Here is an 18,459-nt window from a genome sequence, read left to right as displayed (position 1 = left end):
CAGATCACTGCTCGTAGGGCCAGAGTCACAGCTTTGGTGTCCCCAGGCTGCTCTTCCTGTCCTGGCTCCCCGACCCCATCCAACTGCCTCACAGATATGTACAGTTAGCCGAGATGGGGACCATGCAAAGCCACTATACCAGATTATAGTAGAATCATCACCAATTTTATTCCCACCAAAATATACCTTGTTATTGACAACTCAGCATAGAGTGAAGAAATTGTTACTCTTCTCTCTGAGCCATAGTAATGAGGACAGTGACAAATCTTGTTTATAACTGGAATATCCCATCCCAGAATATAGCCTCTGACGTGTATTAAACATGAAGCGAGGGTGTGCTAGATAGAAGGGGTCCCCTTGGAAAATTGGGAGCTTCCAACTATTTGTTCAAATAGAGCAGCCAGTGGTTCACCTAGTCCCCAAGTGACTCTGATTTATTTTTGAAATACATATTTTTACTTCTAGTATGTGACTGATACAGAACTTATAGTACTTTGGTCTAATTAGTGAGAACAGTGTGAACATTTGATTTAGAATATGCAATAAAATTGTCCAGTTTTCATGTACTGTTTCTTGATTCAACTCTCCAATTTCTTCTACTCTGTTTTGGGGAAATTGAATTAATGCAGAGAAGCAACTGGGCAGATTTATCGTCTTTTCTAAGTTTGCTTATTCCCAGCATATGGGGCTATGTGAGGCTAAAACTGCTTCCATCTAATGAGAAGGAATTCCAAGCCTCCTTCCCAGAGGATAAACAGAGCTGCTGGTACTGTCAGGCCACGTTGTTGTCTCAACAGAAAAGTGGTTAATATCCAGAAAAGCTAAACAGATTTCAGATTTTTTGCTCTTGAAAGCAACAGTTTAATCTACCCTTGGAAAATTTGTGTGGATGAGATATTTTGGTAAATCAAATGATTTCAACTCCATTGTTGGATGGCTTTGGTTAGTCACCCTTCTGGGTTTACTTAGCTTTGTACTGGTCACCATTACAGGCTGTGATTGGGGCTCCATACGGTGTGTTGGTGAACGTGGGTGACTGGCAACCATCTGTGAGGGAGTGAACATCACAGATGAGGAGCCTCTGAGAGCATGTTTGCCCACGTGCTTCTCCATCACCCAGCATTTTCTTTTCTTTTTCCCTTTCTACATAAAAAAACATGCCCTTGTGTAAATACCATCATGTTCCTGGTATGCAGTTATTTTAGAACTCAAGGGACGTTTTGTGGTAGTACCTTCTCTTTTCACCCCTTAACGATGAAACATCCTGAACATTTTAACTATATTTGGTCACATGTGAAAGCTCCTTTCCTGCATTCTCCATTCCTTTCATTTTATTAGAAAGTGCTAAAGGAATTTACTAAGGGTAATTGAGCCCCCAAAGCCTCCTTAAGAATTACAGGAATGGCTGGGGCGCCTGGGTGGCTCAGTCGGTTAAGCGTCCGACTTCGGCTCAGGTCATGATCTCGTGGTCCGTGAGTTTGAGCCCTGCGTCGGGCTCTGTGCTGACAGCTCAGAGCCTGGAGCCTGCTTCAGATTCTGTGTCTCCCTCTCTCTCTGACCCTCCCCTGTTCATGCTCTGTCTCTCTCTGTCTCAAAAATAAATAAACATTAAAAATATATATATTAAAAAAAAAAGAATTACAGGAACGGAAAAGGTCGGGTTTATTGTGTCTGTCAGTCCTCACGGTTTCTTAACTGCATTTGCTCTCAGACCAAGTTCCTAGAACAGCTTGATAGGTGTCCTGGGGTTGGAGTCCGGCTTCCAAGGGCCCCAAGCAAGTCAGGGTAGCAAAATCAGGGTGTCAGAACAGGTACTGATGGCTGAGCAGGTAACACCATGGTGTTCTCTGCATAAGCCTTTACAAGTCCCTCCTAAGTATTTGTAGCTTTCACTGCCTTCTTCATTGCAAAACAGGGGTCCCCTTAACATAGATTAATATCCACATCCCAACATCTTTGTTGACCCTTCAAAGCAACCATTTCCTAGACCAAGCCCCCTGACTTCGGAGCTTCTGAAGGTCAGCCACTAGTTGGGAACAAGAGGTGCCGTGGAAGCTTACTGTCACTTCTGCTGCTTCTGGCCTCACACAGTACCAAAGAGACCTTTTTTCTTGGTTTGACATGAAAACGTATTTTGCGTTTCCGTCTGAGTCACTCTGGGACTTGGAGCACCTGAGGCCATTTCACTGGCCTCCTCCAAACCCCGTTCCTTCAGGTGCTGGGGAGAAGGGACGCTGTTGGAAGGCTTCTCCCTAAAGGGACACGTGTCTTTGCAGACGTGTGTAACGTGGACCACCAGAACAAGGCGGGATACACCCCCATCATGCTGGCAGCCCTTGCCGCGGTGGAAGCAGAGAAGGACATGCGTGTCGTGGAAGAGCTCTTCGGCTGCGGGGACGTCAATGCCAAAGCCAGCCAGGTGAGCGCGCTGCGTCCCGGGCCCGCGCTTGCGCAGCTCTGACCCGCACCTTCCACCGCTGAGCATGCGCTTCCGCAGCTCTAGACCCGCGCGGGCCCGGGGCCCTGCTTCCCAACACTGAGCATGCGCCCCAGTCCGTGCCGCGCTTCCGCTGCTGAGCGTGCGCTTCCGCAGCTCTGACCTGTGCGGGCCAGGGCCGTGCTTCCCGTCACTGAACATGCGCTTTGGGGCCCGGCCTCGTGTCCGCGCGGCTGCGTGGCGGTCCATAGCGACTGGGCAGAGCTGTGAGGTACTGGCTTCAGCTTCACCTTGCAGGCTCCCCACTCCCCGGCCTTGGCGCTGCCTCTGTTGGGAGCAGTGTGCATGTAAACCGTAGGTCAGCCTGCATCTGGGGGCCCGGGAGTCTCCACCGACTGCTCAGCGACAGTTGCTTCCCGACTGTCTCCATATCGTAAGCAGAGCGTGCGTGGTGCAGATGTGTTCACAGTTGGACTTTGAAGCACCTTTGAACTTGCCAGCTTCTTGCTGTAACCCGATAGATCCTGCCAGCGACAGGCGAAAACTGACCCATTACTTGACGTTGCTTAGCTCGTAGCTCAGAGTGAGAAACTCTTTCTCCCTCCGTGCCTGCCACCGCACAGCCCCACGTTAATCCCACATGTGCTTCGTTCCCTGTGTCGTCATGCCATCCCCCCACCTCCCGCCGCAGTCTGGCACCCCGCCCCCCCCCCCAATCTGCCAGCATGTGCCGCTGAAGCGCCCCGCCGTGCCTCCCCACAGGCGGGACAGACAGCCCTCATGCTGGCGGTCAGTCACGGGCGGATCGACATGGTGAAGGGCCTGCTGGCCTGCGGGGCCGACGTCAACATCCAGGACGACGAGGGCTCCACCGCCCTCATGTGTGCCAGTGAGCACGGGCACGTGGAGATCGTCAAGCTGCTGCTGGCCCAGCCGGGCTGCAACGGCCACCTGGAAGACAACGTAAGTGGCTCCCACGGGCCCTGCAGGGGCCACGGGGAAGGGAAAGAGCACATCCTCCCTGATGCTCTGTGGGGATTTCTGTTGTGGTCCGGGCCACCTCCTTTCCCCGTCTGGCTTGGCACCGCTTACCGTGTGCAAACTGACACTTGATTCAACTAGAGCGGAAGGCAGGAAGGTCGGCGGGCCTCGGCCCCCTCATTCGTTACAGGAGGAGGGGTGACGGGCATGGGTGAGAACCAGCTTGCCGAAGGGCCATAAACGGATTTACAACACAGAATAGAGCCAGCGTGGACAACTTGCAGGCCCACGAAGAGGAGAGGACCAGGTCCCTAGTCCTGGAAATCTGGACTGCGAGTTGTTCCGGGCTGGGTTATTGCATGCCTTGACCCACTTGTTAGCACACTGAAACGCTTTCCCACCCGTGAAATGAAGGCAAGCCTGCCCTTCCCTGGGGCCCGTCAGAGTGGCTGATTCATGCAGCTCCTCAGCCATCGGCCCTCCAGACCATCCCGGCTCCTTTGAGCACACCTCCCCCACTCCTGCTCTGCTTTTCCATCTTCCGCATCTGATCCGTTCTCCTGGTTCCTGAGCTGTCCCTGTTCGAGATAACCCCTGGCCCGGGACACGTCGTAAGGAAAGTTGCAGCCTCCGGAAGTCTCCGGATCAAAGGGGAAGAGTACCAACAGGTGAAGGCCCAGGAACTAATATTTGGGTGGTGACATGGTTCCAAGTGCAAAGGTCACAGAGGTCAGGCTGGATTGGTTCTATTTTGGAAAGTTTGTCTCTGTGGAGCACAGGTTTGGACCAGAGCTTCCTTCAGATCAAAACACTAAAACATTAGAAGGAAAATATCCTTTTTTACACTTAATGTCGGGTCCCTGTGGGCCCAAGCCAGCAGGAAGAGCAAACCCGTGCAGGTATTTACTGGTACCAAGGGCTGACGGGCTTCCGCAGATGCACGCACTTCCCTGGGAGTGAACGCCTTCCGCTGGAGCAGGGAGACAGCTTCCACCTCCCCTTTCCTCAAGAGCAGTTTGTGTTTCATGTGTCTTGTTTTTCGTTTGCTTATACTTTACTCTTCGCTTAGCAAAGAACAGCCTGTAAATGTGGTAAGAAGAGGCCAGAGAACCGCAGTGGCTTCCGGAAATGCTGGCCACCTCAGCTAATTGTCTGCTTTCTTATGCTTAATGGAAGACGAGGGCATGCAGCTGGCCTCCCCTGGGCAAGTCGCTCCGAGTATTCTGGGTGGGAGGGAAGGACCATAGATGCCAGCCACATGAGAATTGTTTCCTGCTGCTAGGGACCATAAGGGAATCCTTATTCCAAGACCAGACGGAAAATAATTTGTGCTGGGTTTTTTTTGTTGGTTTTTTGGTTTTTTTTTTTGCTTTATTCCTCCTTTACATCCTCTAAATCCCTGCAATTTAATGGGAACCAAACATTTAACTGGAAACTTTTTAACTTTTCCATATTTAGTGTTTCCCCCCATACTTTTCTTTTAAAATTCTTTTTAATGTTTGTTTTTGAGAGACACAGAGTGCAAGTGGGCGGGGGGGCAGAGGGATAGGGAGGCATAGAATCCAAAGCAGGCTCCAGACTCTGAGCCTGGCTCTGAGCCCAGAGCCAGATGCGGGCATCGAACTCAGGAACCGGGAGACTGTGACCTGAGCGGAAGTCGGAAGCTTAGCCAACTGAGCCCCCCCCCCCCCAGTCACCCCACCCGCATGTTTTCATAAGATGTATTTCTGCAAGGCAGCAGGATTCACAGCATTCGATTGGAGGTGATCAGGGCTGGAGGAGGGACTCCTTCCCGAAGAGGAAAGCTAAAAGATCTTTGACAAATTGCAGGGTGTCAGAACACACTGTGGTATTGCCTGCTCCCTTAGAAATATAAGGAAAAAAGAAACTATGTTTCCACCCACATCTTCCCCTAGAGCCCCCAGCTGGTGGGAAGAATAGTTGAGAAATTTCTTTGCAGGCAGCCTGCATTTGTTGAGCACGTACTGTGCACACATCTACACTCTAACCACCGTGAGCCAGAGGGGATGAGGTGATTCTTCTCCAGCTGGGACTTCCCCATTGTGGACGCTGTGCCCCATTCGTCCTTAGGGCTTAGCACACAGAGGTCCGGAAGAGTCTCCTGAAGAACTGAACAAATTTGGGGAACTTTATCAGTTCTTGGAAAGTATTTGTTTTGCTCCCATTTGGCTGTCCGTAAGTGTGAGAAACCCAGCCTGGCTTGTTCTTTCCTTAAGGACGGCAGCACGGCACTCTCGATAGCCCTGGAGGCGGGACACAAGGACATCGCCGTTCTCCTGTACGCCCATGTCAACTTCGCGAAGGCCCAGTCTCCGGTCAGTGTTGTGCATTTGACATTTGTGAACAGGCCGAAATCCAGCAGGCTGGCCGGCCCCCCTCTTCGGGAGCTGCCAGGCAGTGCGGGTTTTCTGAGGATTCTGAAAATGGGAGTTTTAGTCTGGAACTTGAGAGTTCATGATTTTTGCCCCGCCCACAAGGCCAGGAGTGCTGATGGTTAGCAGCACAGAGGCTGGGCACCTGCTTGTCCTTGGCAAGCAAACATTCTCTTATGCCCTCCTCACGTGAAGGGTTTATTTCTGGACAGAATTATCCAAGTGGCACATCGTGTGCCCGTGAGTACATATTGCTACGTTCCTGGCATTTTTCCTAAAGCAGACAGTAAGCAGCAACCTCTGTTCCCGGAGCCCACTCTTAGCGGGACAGCGACTTCCCAGGACAGCTGGACAGCTGCTCAGAGCAGCTCCTGCTGATGGGTCTGTGTCCCCTGTCCCAGCTGCCCTCACGCTGGCTCACAGGTGGTTGTCAGCTGTGGCGGGCACAGCCCCTGTTATAGAGGACACATCTGCTTGAGGTCACTCATTAACTCCCCCCCCCCTTTTTTTTTTCCTTTCCTGGTCTCTAGGGCACCCCCAGGCTTGGAAGGAAGACATCTCCTGGCCCCACCCACCGGAGTTCATTTGACTGATTATATGCAAATAGCCGTCCATTTACATGCCACCACTAAGCTGCTAATTGTTCCTCTTGGGGTGACAGATACTGAATGTATGCGTACTGTGCCTGAGCTCACCAGCAAACAGAACGGGTAAGCCAGGGCGGAAGCCTGCAGCTGCACGGTGGGGGCGGAGCCAGCAGGGGCGTGCCGCCCGGCACACCCCGCCTCCCACCTGGCCGCCTTCCCTGTGCGCAGGGCGCGCCCACCCCCGTCTCTGTTGCTGTCGAGTCTCTGCTCCGTTATGTACAGTCGTAGGATACGGTGACCTGACCTGAGCGGGCAGCCCCTACTCCCTTCTCTCCCGCCCTCGCCACTGGCGAGAAGCGTCAGGTTCTCACTGGCTTGGCGTTCTTAGCAATTGTCCGCAAGTGTTTATATTTACCCCTTGTGGAGCCATTGGAAAGCTCTGAAAATCCCATTCCGGGAGGGTTTTGTTGATTTTCCTTTTGTCTTCACTGTTGGAAAGTGAGGGAGTGGAGATGACCAATCGTCAGCACCTTGGGCCTGGCCTGGTAGATTCCTGGTTTAAAAATAGAAGACAGAACTCTCGGAAAGTACAAAACTTAATGAAAAGAAAGCTTTTCGGTTGGGTTTATCTGGGTGGGTGTTATTATATGACTTTTTATATAAAAGGCATCTATATAAAATTGACACAGTATTTTCACCTTTTATATTCCGTCATCACTGAGACATGAAGAAGTACGTGTAACATTACCATGTTTTTAATAATTGCACAAATCTGTACCTAATGACAAGGGTTGAATCACGTTAGAGGAATTGGCTATATATTTGCCTCTAGAGAAACATAGTGTAGTTCTCCACGTATTTATGGATTCCTTTCTACCATGTCACATTTACTTTGGTCTTAAATGTATTTAAATGTTTGAAGTGCCTTAGACTCTTGCCATATTTTCAAAATAAAATTTCATTAAGTGCTCTTGCTTGTCCCGGCTTCATCTCTGACAGCTGTCTGCCCGATCCTATTGACTTACAGCAGTGGCAGCAAAAGCTGACGGATTGTGCCGGCAGGGACTGCTGGCCCGCTGGTCTTGCACTTGGACGAGACGAGACACCTTCTGAGAGCACTGCGTTTGCATGGCTCTGCCCGTTACTCAGGTTGCACGTCGGGAGTCGGAAATTTAAGGCCTTATTAGGCACACAGCTCATCAGACAGGTAACTTCCGAGCGGAGGCGACAAGTTAGCTCTTGTCAGGCCTCTGGTCCTGGTTTCGGGTACAGCTGCTGGGTGACTGCACCTGCCTTGCAGCCTTTTCTACAAAGTGAAGGGGATCCAGTCTATCTCGTTTCAGTGAAGAAGCGTGGCCGCCAAAATGCAAATGAGGTGCTTGGGCCCGGTTGCCAGTGGTGAATTTTAACCCAGGCCATTTATGAGAGTCAGGTGTACCGGAGAATCATCACGGGTTCTTGCACGTTTCTTTCCCTTCTTCCTCTTTCCTTCTTCTCCTCTGCTCATTCATTGCTGGGCTTGAGAAAGAGACCAGAGAACAGATGTTCCCAGCAGGTGTGCACCACGATGCCTGTCCTAGAAAGCCTGTTGTTTCACAGGCTTAGAGGTGTGGTTGTTTAGAGAACAACTCAGAGGAGCTCTGAAAAGTAGCACTGGGAATTGAGGCCAACTTGGGGCCGTATGTGATGGCCCCCAAGTCCCATGCCGGGACATCTAGGGCAGAAGGACCATCCTCTTCCATGAACCGTGAAAGTGAAGTCACAGCTGCCTGGGGACGCGAACATCTTTGTCCATCCCGGGGTAGCTCAGGGATTGGCACTAAATTTCAGTTCGCATAGTTATTCAAGCTCCTTCAGACCTGAAAGAGCACAATAAATTAAAGCAGAAGGTTGTGTGTGTGAAGAAAAGTGGCGCTGTGAGTTCGGTACCCTTTAATGGCATGGCGTGCCTTTTGAGCAGGGAGGGCTGCATCTCTGCTGGTTTGTGGTCCAGGGAGTTTTGTTCTGTTTGACAAGAGAAGTCATTAATAATGTCAGTGCATGAGAAAACAAATTCCTGCGTCTGTGCTTCATTGCAGATTTCTTATGCTAAATTTTGCAAAAGAAAATGAGTGAGTGTTTTATCATGGAGTGTGGTCTTAACTCAATACAGAATCTAGCTGCCGGGAGCTCTGCTTTGTGCCTTGTTTGCTCTGCTAACACTGGGCACTTACAAGGCTTTTTATCTTGGGATCTTGGCACATTATATAAACCATCCTGATTGTCCCCCATTGGTGTAGCTGCAGTTTCTTGAGGCACAAGGCTATAAAGGAATGTGTGACAGGACACTGGGGCAGGTTCCCCCACGTGAGGCCGGCCTAGGGCTGGAGACTCCCGATCTTGTTTTCTGGCAGATGTGATGAGAAGCCTAAATCTGTAAGTGACAGCCTCTGTTTTCTTACCCTGGAAAATTAGAAGCTGAAGACACCCCTAGACAAAAGGGTAGAGCAGTGGGAACTTTGAGACTTTAACATTAAGAAACAAAGGGACGCCTGGGTGGCTCAGTCAGTTGAGCGTCTGACTGTGGCTAAGGTCATGATGTCAGGGTTTGTGGGTTCAAGCCCCCAGTCGGGCTCTGTGCTGACAGCTCAGATCCTGGAGCCTGACTCTGACAGATTCTGTCTCCCTCTCTCTCTGCCCCTCCCCCACTCACACACATGCTTACTCTCTCTTTCTCTCAAAAATAAATTTAAAACATTAAAAAAAAAAACACAACAAAAACGTGAAATACAACTTGTCCTGCTCCACCGTGGCTTAATGGACTAAACCCTGTGTGGGGGTGGGGAGGGCTGGGGGAGCCTTGCTGCTGGAGAAAGTTACCAGGAGTATGCGTTCTAGACCAGGCCCCCCCCCCCCCCCATAAGTGGAGTGCTGGGCTCTGGGGCTCTGGCTAGTAACTTGCCAGTCCTGTGGCGGGAAGATTCGCGGGTGTGCAGGTGTGTGGTAACCCTCGCAGATGGGATCAGGTCCTAATGAGTAATTTTTTGCCTGTTTGGTGGGAACTTCCGCGTCCACGGCACGCGTCAGAAATGGTTGCAGGACCTGGGGAAAATGTCCATTCTGAGCTTCACCTGAAGCAGCAGCAGCCCAGGTGTTTCTCAACACGGCCTTTGGTCCACACTGAGAACTGTTTTAGTCCCGAATTAGGAGAACTACCGTAGTTCTTTTGTATACAAGTTGGATGGGGCAGAGACAACAGTAACAAAACAAGAGGCATTATGCTGCATCTTTTATCTTGGGTGTATAAGGAGCCCTGGTAGTCTGTGTGTGTCCGTGTTGGATGGCATTTCCGTAACTCCGGAGCAGTCGTTTCTAGAAGGCCAGGAACCATGGCTGCCATGGGGAAGGCAGTACTTCAGGGACAGAGGTTGAGCGTGCAGACAGCTCTTGGAGTACTTTCCCAAGTTCATCTTGCTCTTGCCCTCTTCCTCGGGAAGGAGAACTGTTTCCACACAGGAAGAAGGCCGTGACCCGTTGCTTTGGCTTTGGAAGAAAGAGAGTTTTCTCTTTTCTCTTGTACTGAAAGAACAATTCTTTTTAAGCCCTGGGCCTTAGCCAGAGACTCAGCCCGAGACCGTTCTACTTCCTGCCATAAGGAAATTACTAATCATATGTTTACTCTGCCATTACGCCACATGGCTGTAATTTAGAAGCCAGCTGATTATAAAAGTATATTTACAGTCCGTTTTGCCAAAGACGATTACCACAAAAGGATGTGGCCGAGCCGGTGGCCACAGTGTTCCAGGGCCGCACGTGCTCACGCTCCCTCCCCGCCAAAGTCACTGGTGGTTCTCCAGGGTGGGGAGGGGGGCTGGGAATTGGGAAGGCACAGTCAGCTCTGGAAGTGTGAAAGGTGGAATTAGCACTTAGAGTCGTGTCCCTGGGACCCGCGGCCTGAATTCCAGCAAGGATTCTGTGGAGCCCTAGAGCGCAAAATACCACGTGCTGGTGCAGAGGCGTCCGATTGGACATCGGGGGAGGAGCTGGCATTTGAAGAAACCAGCTGCCCGCTGCCTCTCCGACTCAGATCTTTAGTGATCGAATAGGGATGGGAACCGTATCCCTCGCTTTCCAATGACAGAAGTCGCATAGGAGGTATTCCAAAGAGCAAACGCCAGTCCTGTATTCGAGCCAAAATAAATTTTATACTTGCTCCCCGTTCCCCAACCCGGAAGGATCCAGCTCGTCCCGCCTTAGAACTACCTGCAAGGACGAGGCTGTGTGGTGGAGAGCAAGAGGAGACCCCTGAGCCCAGACTGTCAGGTGCTGCTCTGTCACCAGTGTCGTTCAGGCGGCTCCACACCAAGTACCGGCCCGGCGGGCCACTCGCTTCTCACGTGTCAGGCAGCAGAGGGACTCTGGCTGTGCTCCATCTGCCTTGCTGTGTAATCATGTGCCTGAATAAACAGGTGATAAAGACAAGTCGCTAATTGGATCGGATCCCTGTGAGTTCAGAGGACTCCAGTCCCTCAATCCTATCTAAAATATGTCACCCTTCAGGGGCACCTGGGTGGCTCAGTGGGTAAAGCATCCCACTCTTCATTTCGGCTCAGGTCACGATCCCACGGTTTGTGAGCTTGAGCCCCACATTGGGCCCAGTGCTACTACCACAGAGCCTGCTTGGGATTCTCTCTCGCCCTCTTACTCTCTGCCCCTCCTCCACATGTGCACATGTGAGCACTCTCAAAAAAAAAAAAAGCCTTTTTTCTTTCTTTTTTTTAAATGATTATTTTTGAGACAGAGAGAGACAGAGCATGAACGGGGGAGGGTCAGCGAGAGAGGGAGACACAGAATCTGAAACAGGCTCCAGGCTCCGAGCTGTCAGCACAGAGCCCTACACGGGGCTCGACCTCACAGACCACGAGATCATGACCTGAGCTGAAGTCAGAGGCTTCACCGACTGAGCCACTCAGGCGCCCCAGAAACAAATCCTATTTTTAAAAATTACTCTGTATTCACTATTAAGTATGAAATTAACCTATGCTTTATTTATGTATTTTTTAATGTTTATTTTTGAGAGGGACAGAGACAGAATGTGAGTAGGACAGGGGCAGAGAGAGAGGGACACGTGGAATCCGAAGCAGGCTCCAGGCTCCGAGCTGTCAGCACAGAGCCCGACGCGGGGCTCAAACTCACAGACCGCGAGATCATGACCTGAGCCGAGGTCAGGCACCCAACCTACTGAGCCACCCAGACGCCCCTAAGCCTTTTTTCTTTAAATAAAATATGTCACCGTTTCTCTGTACCCCCCCCCCAAAAAAAAAAGCCGATCTTCCAAAATGAAGCTCAGAAGTTCAGCTGTCACACTTGGGTTTGTAACACCACCTGCCAAGACTAAGAAGTTCTGGTGCCTGGCTCACAAACACTAGTTGAATGAATGAGTGTAAAAAAAAAAAAATAGTTGACGTGTGGCGTTGAAAGTCAGGACAGTTACCACTCGGAGATTACTGAGAGGGAGCCTATGAGGGGCTGGGGAGCCCCTAGGAATGGTTTTTGTTTTTTGTTTTTTTTTTTTAATGTTTATTTATTATTGAAAGACAGAACATGAGAGGGGGAGACACAGAATCCGAAGCAGGCTCCAGGCTCCGAGCTGTCAGCGTAGAGTCTGATGCGGGGCTCGAACCCATGAGATCATGACCTGAGCTGAAGTCAAACGCTTAACTGACTGAGCCATCCAGGTGCTCCCCCCCCACCCCCCGACCGTCTCTTTAATGTTAAAACACAGCTTTGCACAACATGGGGGTTGTGGCCCACTCATAACCCTGGACTGTCCTCACTTGGGCCGATCTCAGATGTTCTGCTGCTTTTTCTGGGTACTCCCTGCCTCTTTCTGAAGTCAGGCTCGGTCACGTGATTGCTTTGGCAATGACACATTTGCGGAGGTGACGTGTCAGTTCCAGGTGGGAGCTCAAAAAGCCAGTGCGTGGCGTGGTTCACTGTGCCCCCTTCTCCCATCACAGTGTCCGTGGCAATAAGTGTCACCTGGGTCCCCTAGTGCCGCGTGGAGTACAGTGTCCTTGCCGACCTGATTACAGGTGTGTTGTGACCATCAGTGAACCTTTATGACGTTACATGAGGGGAGTTTGCAGGCGATCTGTCACCACAGCATGACTGAAGTTTTCTTTGTTGATACAGAAATTGGTTCAGGGAGGTAGATGCTGCTCTAACCGAAGGGCTTGGTAGATGAGTTGTGGACAATAAGAACACTCGCACTGTGGACTCAGTCCAGGACACAGCAACGTATTCGACACTTTTCCTTATTTTCCCAAAGCTACTACGTGCCAGTAGGCTTCTAGATCCACAGGGAGAAGGTGACCCGTTACACAGATGCCTTAGGGCACTAAGGACTAGATGTCTGGGAAGGAAAGCCATCATCCCGTGTACCTCGCGAGGCAGATAGTATCTCATAAACGTGTACTTCTCAAACTTGAGCACACATCAGAATCCCGGGTAGGACTTGTGACAACTCAGATTGTTGGGCCCCAGCCCAGAGCCTCTGATTCGGTCGGTCTGGGAAGAGGCCCGAGAATGAGCGTTTTGAACCGGTTCCCCACTGATGCTGATTTTGCCGGTCTGGAGACCACACCCTGAGAACCACTCCTCACGGGCAGGGAGTGTCATAAGTAGACTCTCCTATCTCAACCACAAGTACTTGCTGGATAGGCTTCCGAAGCGTCCATATTCTTTAATCTCGGTAATATTCGTGATTTCCCGTGACTGAGACATAGCACTTAGCTTGTTCACCGTGGACCTTTTGCTCACAAATTTTACAAAGTTGCATTTGCCTAATGGCAGATCTTTCTTTGTAGAGCTTGTGGGATATATTGAGGGTTTATAAATCCGGTGTTCTTGCAGAACTGGGTTTTGGAATACGGCCAGAGGACTTGACTTGAATCACTGCAGTCTTGCGAGAAAAATGATGCACACATTACACTTAGAAAGAAAGAAATCTTTATTCGTGCTGATCCCCCTGAGTCTCTGTGTCGGCTCCCTCGTGAATGCTCATTTCAAAACTACCGTCTCCTGCTGAAACGCCAGTGAGGCACCAGGGACAGGGTGTGCTGTGTTGGTGCCTCCAGCTGCTGTCCCTGAATTCCTCCCTCTGTTGCTGTTCTGCAGTGGGCAGAGACACACAATGGTTTCCCTTCTCAGAGCCAGGGCTGTGGTCATTCACGCCAAGGTCTGAGAGACAGGGACATCTGTGAGGGAAAGCCCCTGGGGCCCCTGGGGCCGACTCGAGGGATCTCCCCACCCAGAGGCACGTGTCCTGCGTGTCCACAGCTCTGGGGTCGGAGATCGAGTTGAGATGAGTGAGAAGAGGGAGGAGAAATTAGTGTTTCCCAGGGAAACTGGAGGCAACTCGTTTCTATCCTCCCCCATCTATAAATTAATCCCTGAGAGACAAGACTCACTCTCGGAAAGTACACTTGCTGACGCTGACTGATGGCAGGCCTTGAATGACCAGAGAACGTTAATGAAGTTCCTCCATATGCCCCATTCAATCACTGTCAGGATACATGATCAGATATATAACCAAATAGCCAGAAGCTTGATGTTGATCTTAAAAACCCTGCGGTGTTTTCTGGTCTGCATAATATTTCAAAAGGTAGGACAGAGTGCTTCAATTTATCTTTCTGTGTTAAGAGTTTGGGGACTCCAGCTCAGGAAGCCAATAATCCTACGATTGCTGGAACAACAGACTTGGATTCATGAATTTGTGTGGCCAGATTCTTATCTGTGCGTCTGATCCACGTTGAAACTCAGGAAGCCAAACACTGCCACTGCCTCCCAGGAAGTCTCATAAAGGCTACCTTTCAATGATCTGTGCACACACTGACCTCTACACGAAGAGGAGTTTTTATCCAGATGCCAACTTGAAGAATACTAACTGCTGCAAGCAACCACGCCGTCTGGATAGGGACATCCCGTGTTATCCAGAAGCAGCGGAAATGCGATGTCACTTTTCTTGGCTTTACTCTGTCGATCTGATGCCTAATAAAGAATGATTTTTCGCTTCTTGTGCTCATTCTGTGGTCTCTACGAAGATATTAAACACATCTATAGACTTGAAGACCAGTGAAAGGCGAAAGTTGCTGCTGATAATTCTTCCAGGGGTGCATCTTTCTCTGGTTTATAAGCGGGCATGTCAGTTATCGTGGCCACAGTAATGCTGTGTAACACACAGCCCTCAAAGCCCCCATGGCATAAAGCCATGAGCATTTTTTTATTAAAAAAATTTTTTAGTGTTTATTTATTTTTGAGAGAGAGAGAAACAGAGCACGAGCAGGGGAGGGGCAGAGAGAGGGAGACACAGAATCGGAAGCAGGCTCCAGGCTCTGAGCTGTCAGCACAGAGCCCGATGCGGGGCTCGAACTCACAAACCATGAGATCATGACCTGAGCTGAAGTCGGATGCTTAACCAACTGAGCCACCCAGACGCCCCAACCATGAGCATTTATTGCTTGAGTGTCTGAGTGGTCCACTGACCATCAGCTCTGCTGACCTTGGCCAGTCTTGCCTTGTACCTGTCAGCTGACAGAAGGTGACTTTAGCCCTGTGACTCGTATCTTCTGGCTGAATAGCCCAAGAACGTTCTGGGGGCCATGACAACGAAGCAAGACGAACAAGCAGACAAGGCTTCTTCAGGCTCAGGCTCACTGCTGGTTCCCCATCATTTCCATGACATTCTCTTGGCCCAAACAAGTCACAAGAGCAGCCCAGGTTCAAAGAGATTGGGAAACAGGTCCTGCCTCTTTAGAGAGTAGCACTCGATGCTACAGTCAGAATGTTTGGCTACAGAAGGAATGAAGGACTTGGAACCATCAAATGCAATACATTTTTCACAGTGAGATCCTTCCCCTAAGTGGTTCTGGCCAGGATTTGGAGACCTATTGGTCTCCTTTAAACACCTGTGGGAAAGGGTGGAGACCATAAATCTGGTCCCTCCTTGAGGCTAACTGATGTTTGTAGAGTCCTTTCCACGGTGGATGCCTTTGTCGCTTCTCAGCCATACCATCATTTGTACCGTGAGCATCGCGCTAGGGGAGCCCCTAACTAGACTTACCTGCTGAAAGCGTCCAGTGACTGTGAACTTCCAGCAGTAGGCAGAAAGCGGTAGCTTGGACATTATGGGGCTGGCAACCCAGCAGCAGCCGGAAGGGAGGACTTGTCCTAAGAGTCTCGGGAGCCGGTTTCAAATGCTGTTTTTGAGAAGGATCAGTCAAGGTGAGACATGACTGAGGAAGGAACTCAATTCCTCCCGCACGTCCTCATCGGTAGGGGAGTCTGATCTCCACAGGCTTTGGCTTCCTGCTGACACAAACAAAGAGGGGACTGGCCGTGAGTCATGGCTTTCAGGTCCTAGCCGAAAGCATTATTTTTACCCCAGGCCATGGCTACCTCCTGTGGCCAACAGAAAAGGCTCCGCAATCCTTTCTGAATTCTTGTCCGTGGGATTGTTCTGAGGCCTTACCAGGTAAGTCTGGCTCAGGGTAGGGGCAGCTACTGAAAGGCATTACCCTCGCTCCCTGGGGGCCGTTCCCAGCCTGACGTACCCCACGCTGCTGGGGCGTTGGCTGTGCTGACTGAGGGGGTGTGCATGTGGAGGCTGGCGGAGAGGCGGTGGGCAGAGAGAAGAGCTTTACCACTTGCCAGTGATGTGAAGAGCTTTACCACTTGCCCTCACTGCCTACACACCTTCTAACCCTCTGGCTACTCTGTGTCTAAACTGTCTGCTGAATCTGTTCAAAATATGGAGGCATGTGTTCCCGGGTTCCACTGGAAAGGTCGAGCCGCCTGCATCATAACTTTGATCAAGCACAAGAAACACCCTCGTAGACAAGTAGAACCGTGTAACTCACACACACCGGGCACCCCATTGATGACGATGCCCTGACCCTCCTGGCCCTCACAGAGGAAGGCTGGAACATTCCATGGCCTGTGGCTAACTAAGGTGGACTTCTCCTGGCTGCTTCAGGGAGAGAGCCCAGACCAGACCAGGTGGCCCCACAGCCAAAATGGCAATCAGGAGAGGCCTTGTTGGCCGCGGTCTGGAGGAGGGTGCCCGAGTACGGTTCAGAACCCGCCCCGTGAGGCAGATTCTGCAGGGTGTTCGTGGAGAGCCCAAGGCGGCCAGTCACACATCTAAAGGGCAGTTGGGCAAAAAGGGAGAAAGAGGGGCTCTGTCCTTCTCCCGGAGAAGGACGGTCCCAACGCTAAGCCAAAAATCCTACTCCCAGCACGGTACACATTTAAATGGCTCCCCCCAGGAGAGGGTGAAACAGGACACCGCTCTTTCAGCTGAGTCAACCGAAGTCAGAATGTGCTCCGCTGGCGTGAAGGGGTGTGAGAGCTCGCGTGGGCATCCTGAGGTCCCACCGGCACTGAGACTGCTCAGTCTAAGCCACCAACGCTGTCCCTTCGTGCCCTGCACGGCCTGGCCTGTCAGCTCCCCCTAGCGGCCAGTGGTGGACACGCCCAAGCGTTCGCCAGTCTCCCCCTGATCGTGTTTTCCACACACGCAGTCGTGGTGGCAAAATCCCTGTTACTATAAGCCCTTTAAAAAATCGAATAAATCCAGAATTTCAGTTTGTACCACATAGAGCAATGGTTAGTAATAGTTCATGAAACGACATACATACGTGTGTGCACACACATGTATGTTCTGGGTCACAAGGTAAGAGGTCTTGGTTTACAGAGGGTAGAACGGAAGTCTAAGAATTTGCAAAAACCAGGTCCAGAACCTGATGCAGCCAGGCGGTCGTAGTTGTAGTTCCTCCCGGCAAGGAACGCAGGGAGGAACCCTGTCAAGCACCCATTGTGACTCATTCTGAGTCAGGGACTGGGGACTGGGGACTGGGGGTGGGGCACAGCCCTGAGTAGGGGAAGACCAGCCCCTCCCCATGGAGGGGCTAACAATATAGTTGACAAACGGCCGCACACAAGTAAAGAAAAGCAAGTTATGGAGCAGCGGGCAACTGAGAAGGGATGGCAGGTTGGTGGAGCCCAGAGTAGGTAGGGGAGCTCCCGGGACAGAGAACGGGGGCTGGGAAGATTTGTCCAGACCTGTGTCCCGAAGGAAGCAAAGGGCCTGAAAGTGCCCGAAAGGAAGGGAGTTTACCCACAGCAGGCTCAGGCTGGAAAGGGCTTTGGGGCTAATGTCACCACCTCATGTTTTCCCCTGGTAACCCACATTTGTGGCCTCACGGACTATACAAGTTCAAAGTTTATAGCAAGTGCCTTTCTCTTTCAAAGCTTCTCTCTCCCTCTCTTATTTTGGCTTCTTTGTTTGATTTTTTTTTCACGGTGGTAAAATAACGCGTAATACAAAGTTTGCCATTTTAATTCTTTTTAAGCGTATAATTCAGCGGCATTTAAGTACATTCACACGGTTGAATAACCATTGGCACCCCCCATCTCCAGAACCTTCCTCATCACCCAAAACAGGAGCTAACCATTGAGCATTAACTACCCACCTCCCGTTCCCGCTCACCTCCGGTAGCCCCGGTTCCACTTTCTATTTCTGTGAATTTGTCTTTCTAGATATTTCACATAAGGGCAATCAATTTGTCTGCTTGTGTCTGGTTTATTTCACTTAGCATAAGGTCTAAATTTCATCCATGTTGTGGCGAGAGTCAGCACTACATTTTTATGGCTGAGTGATGGTGCGTTGTATGTTTATCCATTATCTCTTGATGGGCTTGTTACCACCACCTCCCTTTAAAATGCAGGAACTGGGGGCCCCTGGGTGGCTCAGTCGGTTAAGCGTCTGACTGTGGTTCAGGTCTTGATCTCACAGCTCATGAGTTCGAGCCCTGCATCAGGCTCTGTGCTTACAGCTCAGCTTGGAGCCTGCTTCAGATTCTCTGTCTCCCTCTCTCTCTGCCCCTCCCCTCCTCTCGCGCTCTCTCTCTCTCAAAAATAAATAAACGTTAAAAATATTTTCTTAATGAAAAAAAAAAAAAAAAGAAGGAACTGAGTAGCTCAGAATTCCCCCATTTCTTAATGGGAAGCCTGATTAGAG

General features: G+C 50.7%; 1 protein-coding gene across 5 annotated transcripts in view; it reads left to right on the top strand.

Annotated features, from left to right (window-relative positions):
* Nucleotides 1–9,085, top strand: part of KANK1 (KN motif and ankyrin repeat domains 1) — a 211,230-nt gene extending 202,145 nt beyond the window's left edge. For 4 of the 5 annotated variants that reach the window (XM_053907781.1, XM_053907782.1, XM_053907780.1 and 1 more), the window contains 4 exons: nt 2,277–2,419; nt 3,200–3,400; nt 5,656–5,754; nt 6,342–7,368. In XM_053907781.1, the coding sequence (XP_053763756.1) occupies nt 2,277–2,419; nt 3,200–3,400; nt 5,656–5,754; nt 6,342–6,404 (506 nt within the window). In that variant the 3' untranslated portion in view covers nt 6,405–7,368. Of the gene's footprint in view, nt 1–2,276; nt 2,420–3,199; nt 3,401–5,655; nt 5,755–6,341; nt 7,369–7,425 lie in introns of those variants that run through there. The other variant, XR_008424132.1, reaches the window with a different exon arrangement.
* The last annotated feature ends 9,374 nt before the right edge of the window (nt 9,086–18,459 follow it).

Source organism: Panthera pardus, unplaced genomic scaffold (genome assembly GCF_024362965.1).
Source record: "Panthera pardus isolate Hobbes unplaced genomic scaffold, ASM2436296v1 HiC_scaffold_20, whole genome shotgun sequence".
NCBI lineage: Eukaryota > Metazoa > Chordata > Mammalia > Carnivora > Felidae > Panthera > Panthera pardus.
Note: the sequence above shows the minus strand (reverse complement) of the source record. Positions and strands in the feature narration are given on the sequence as shown.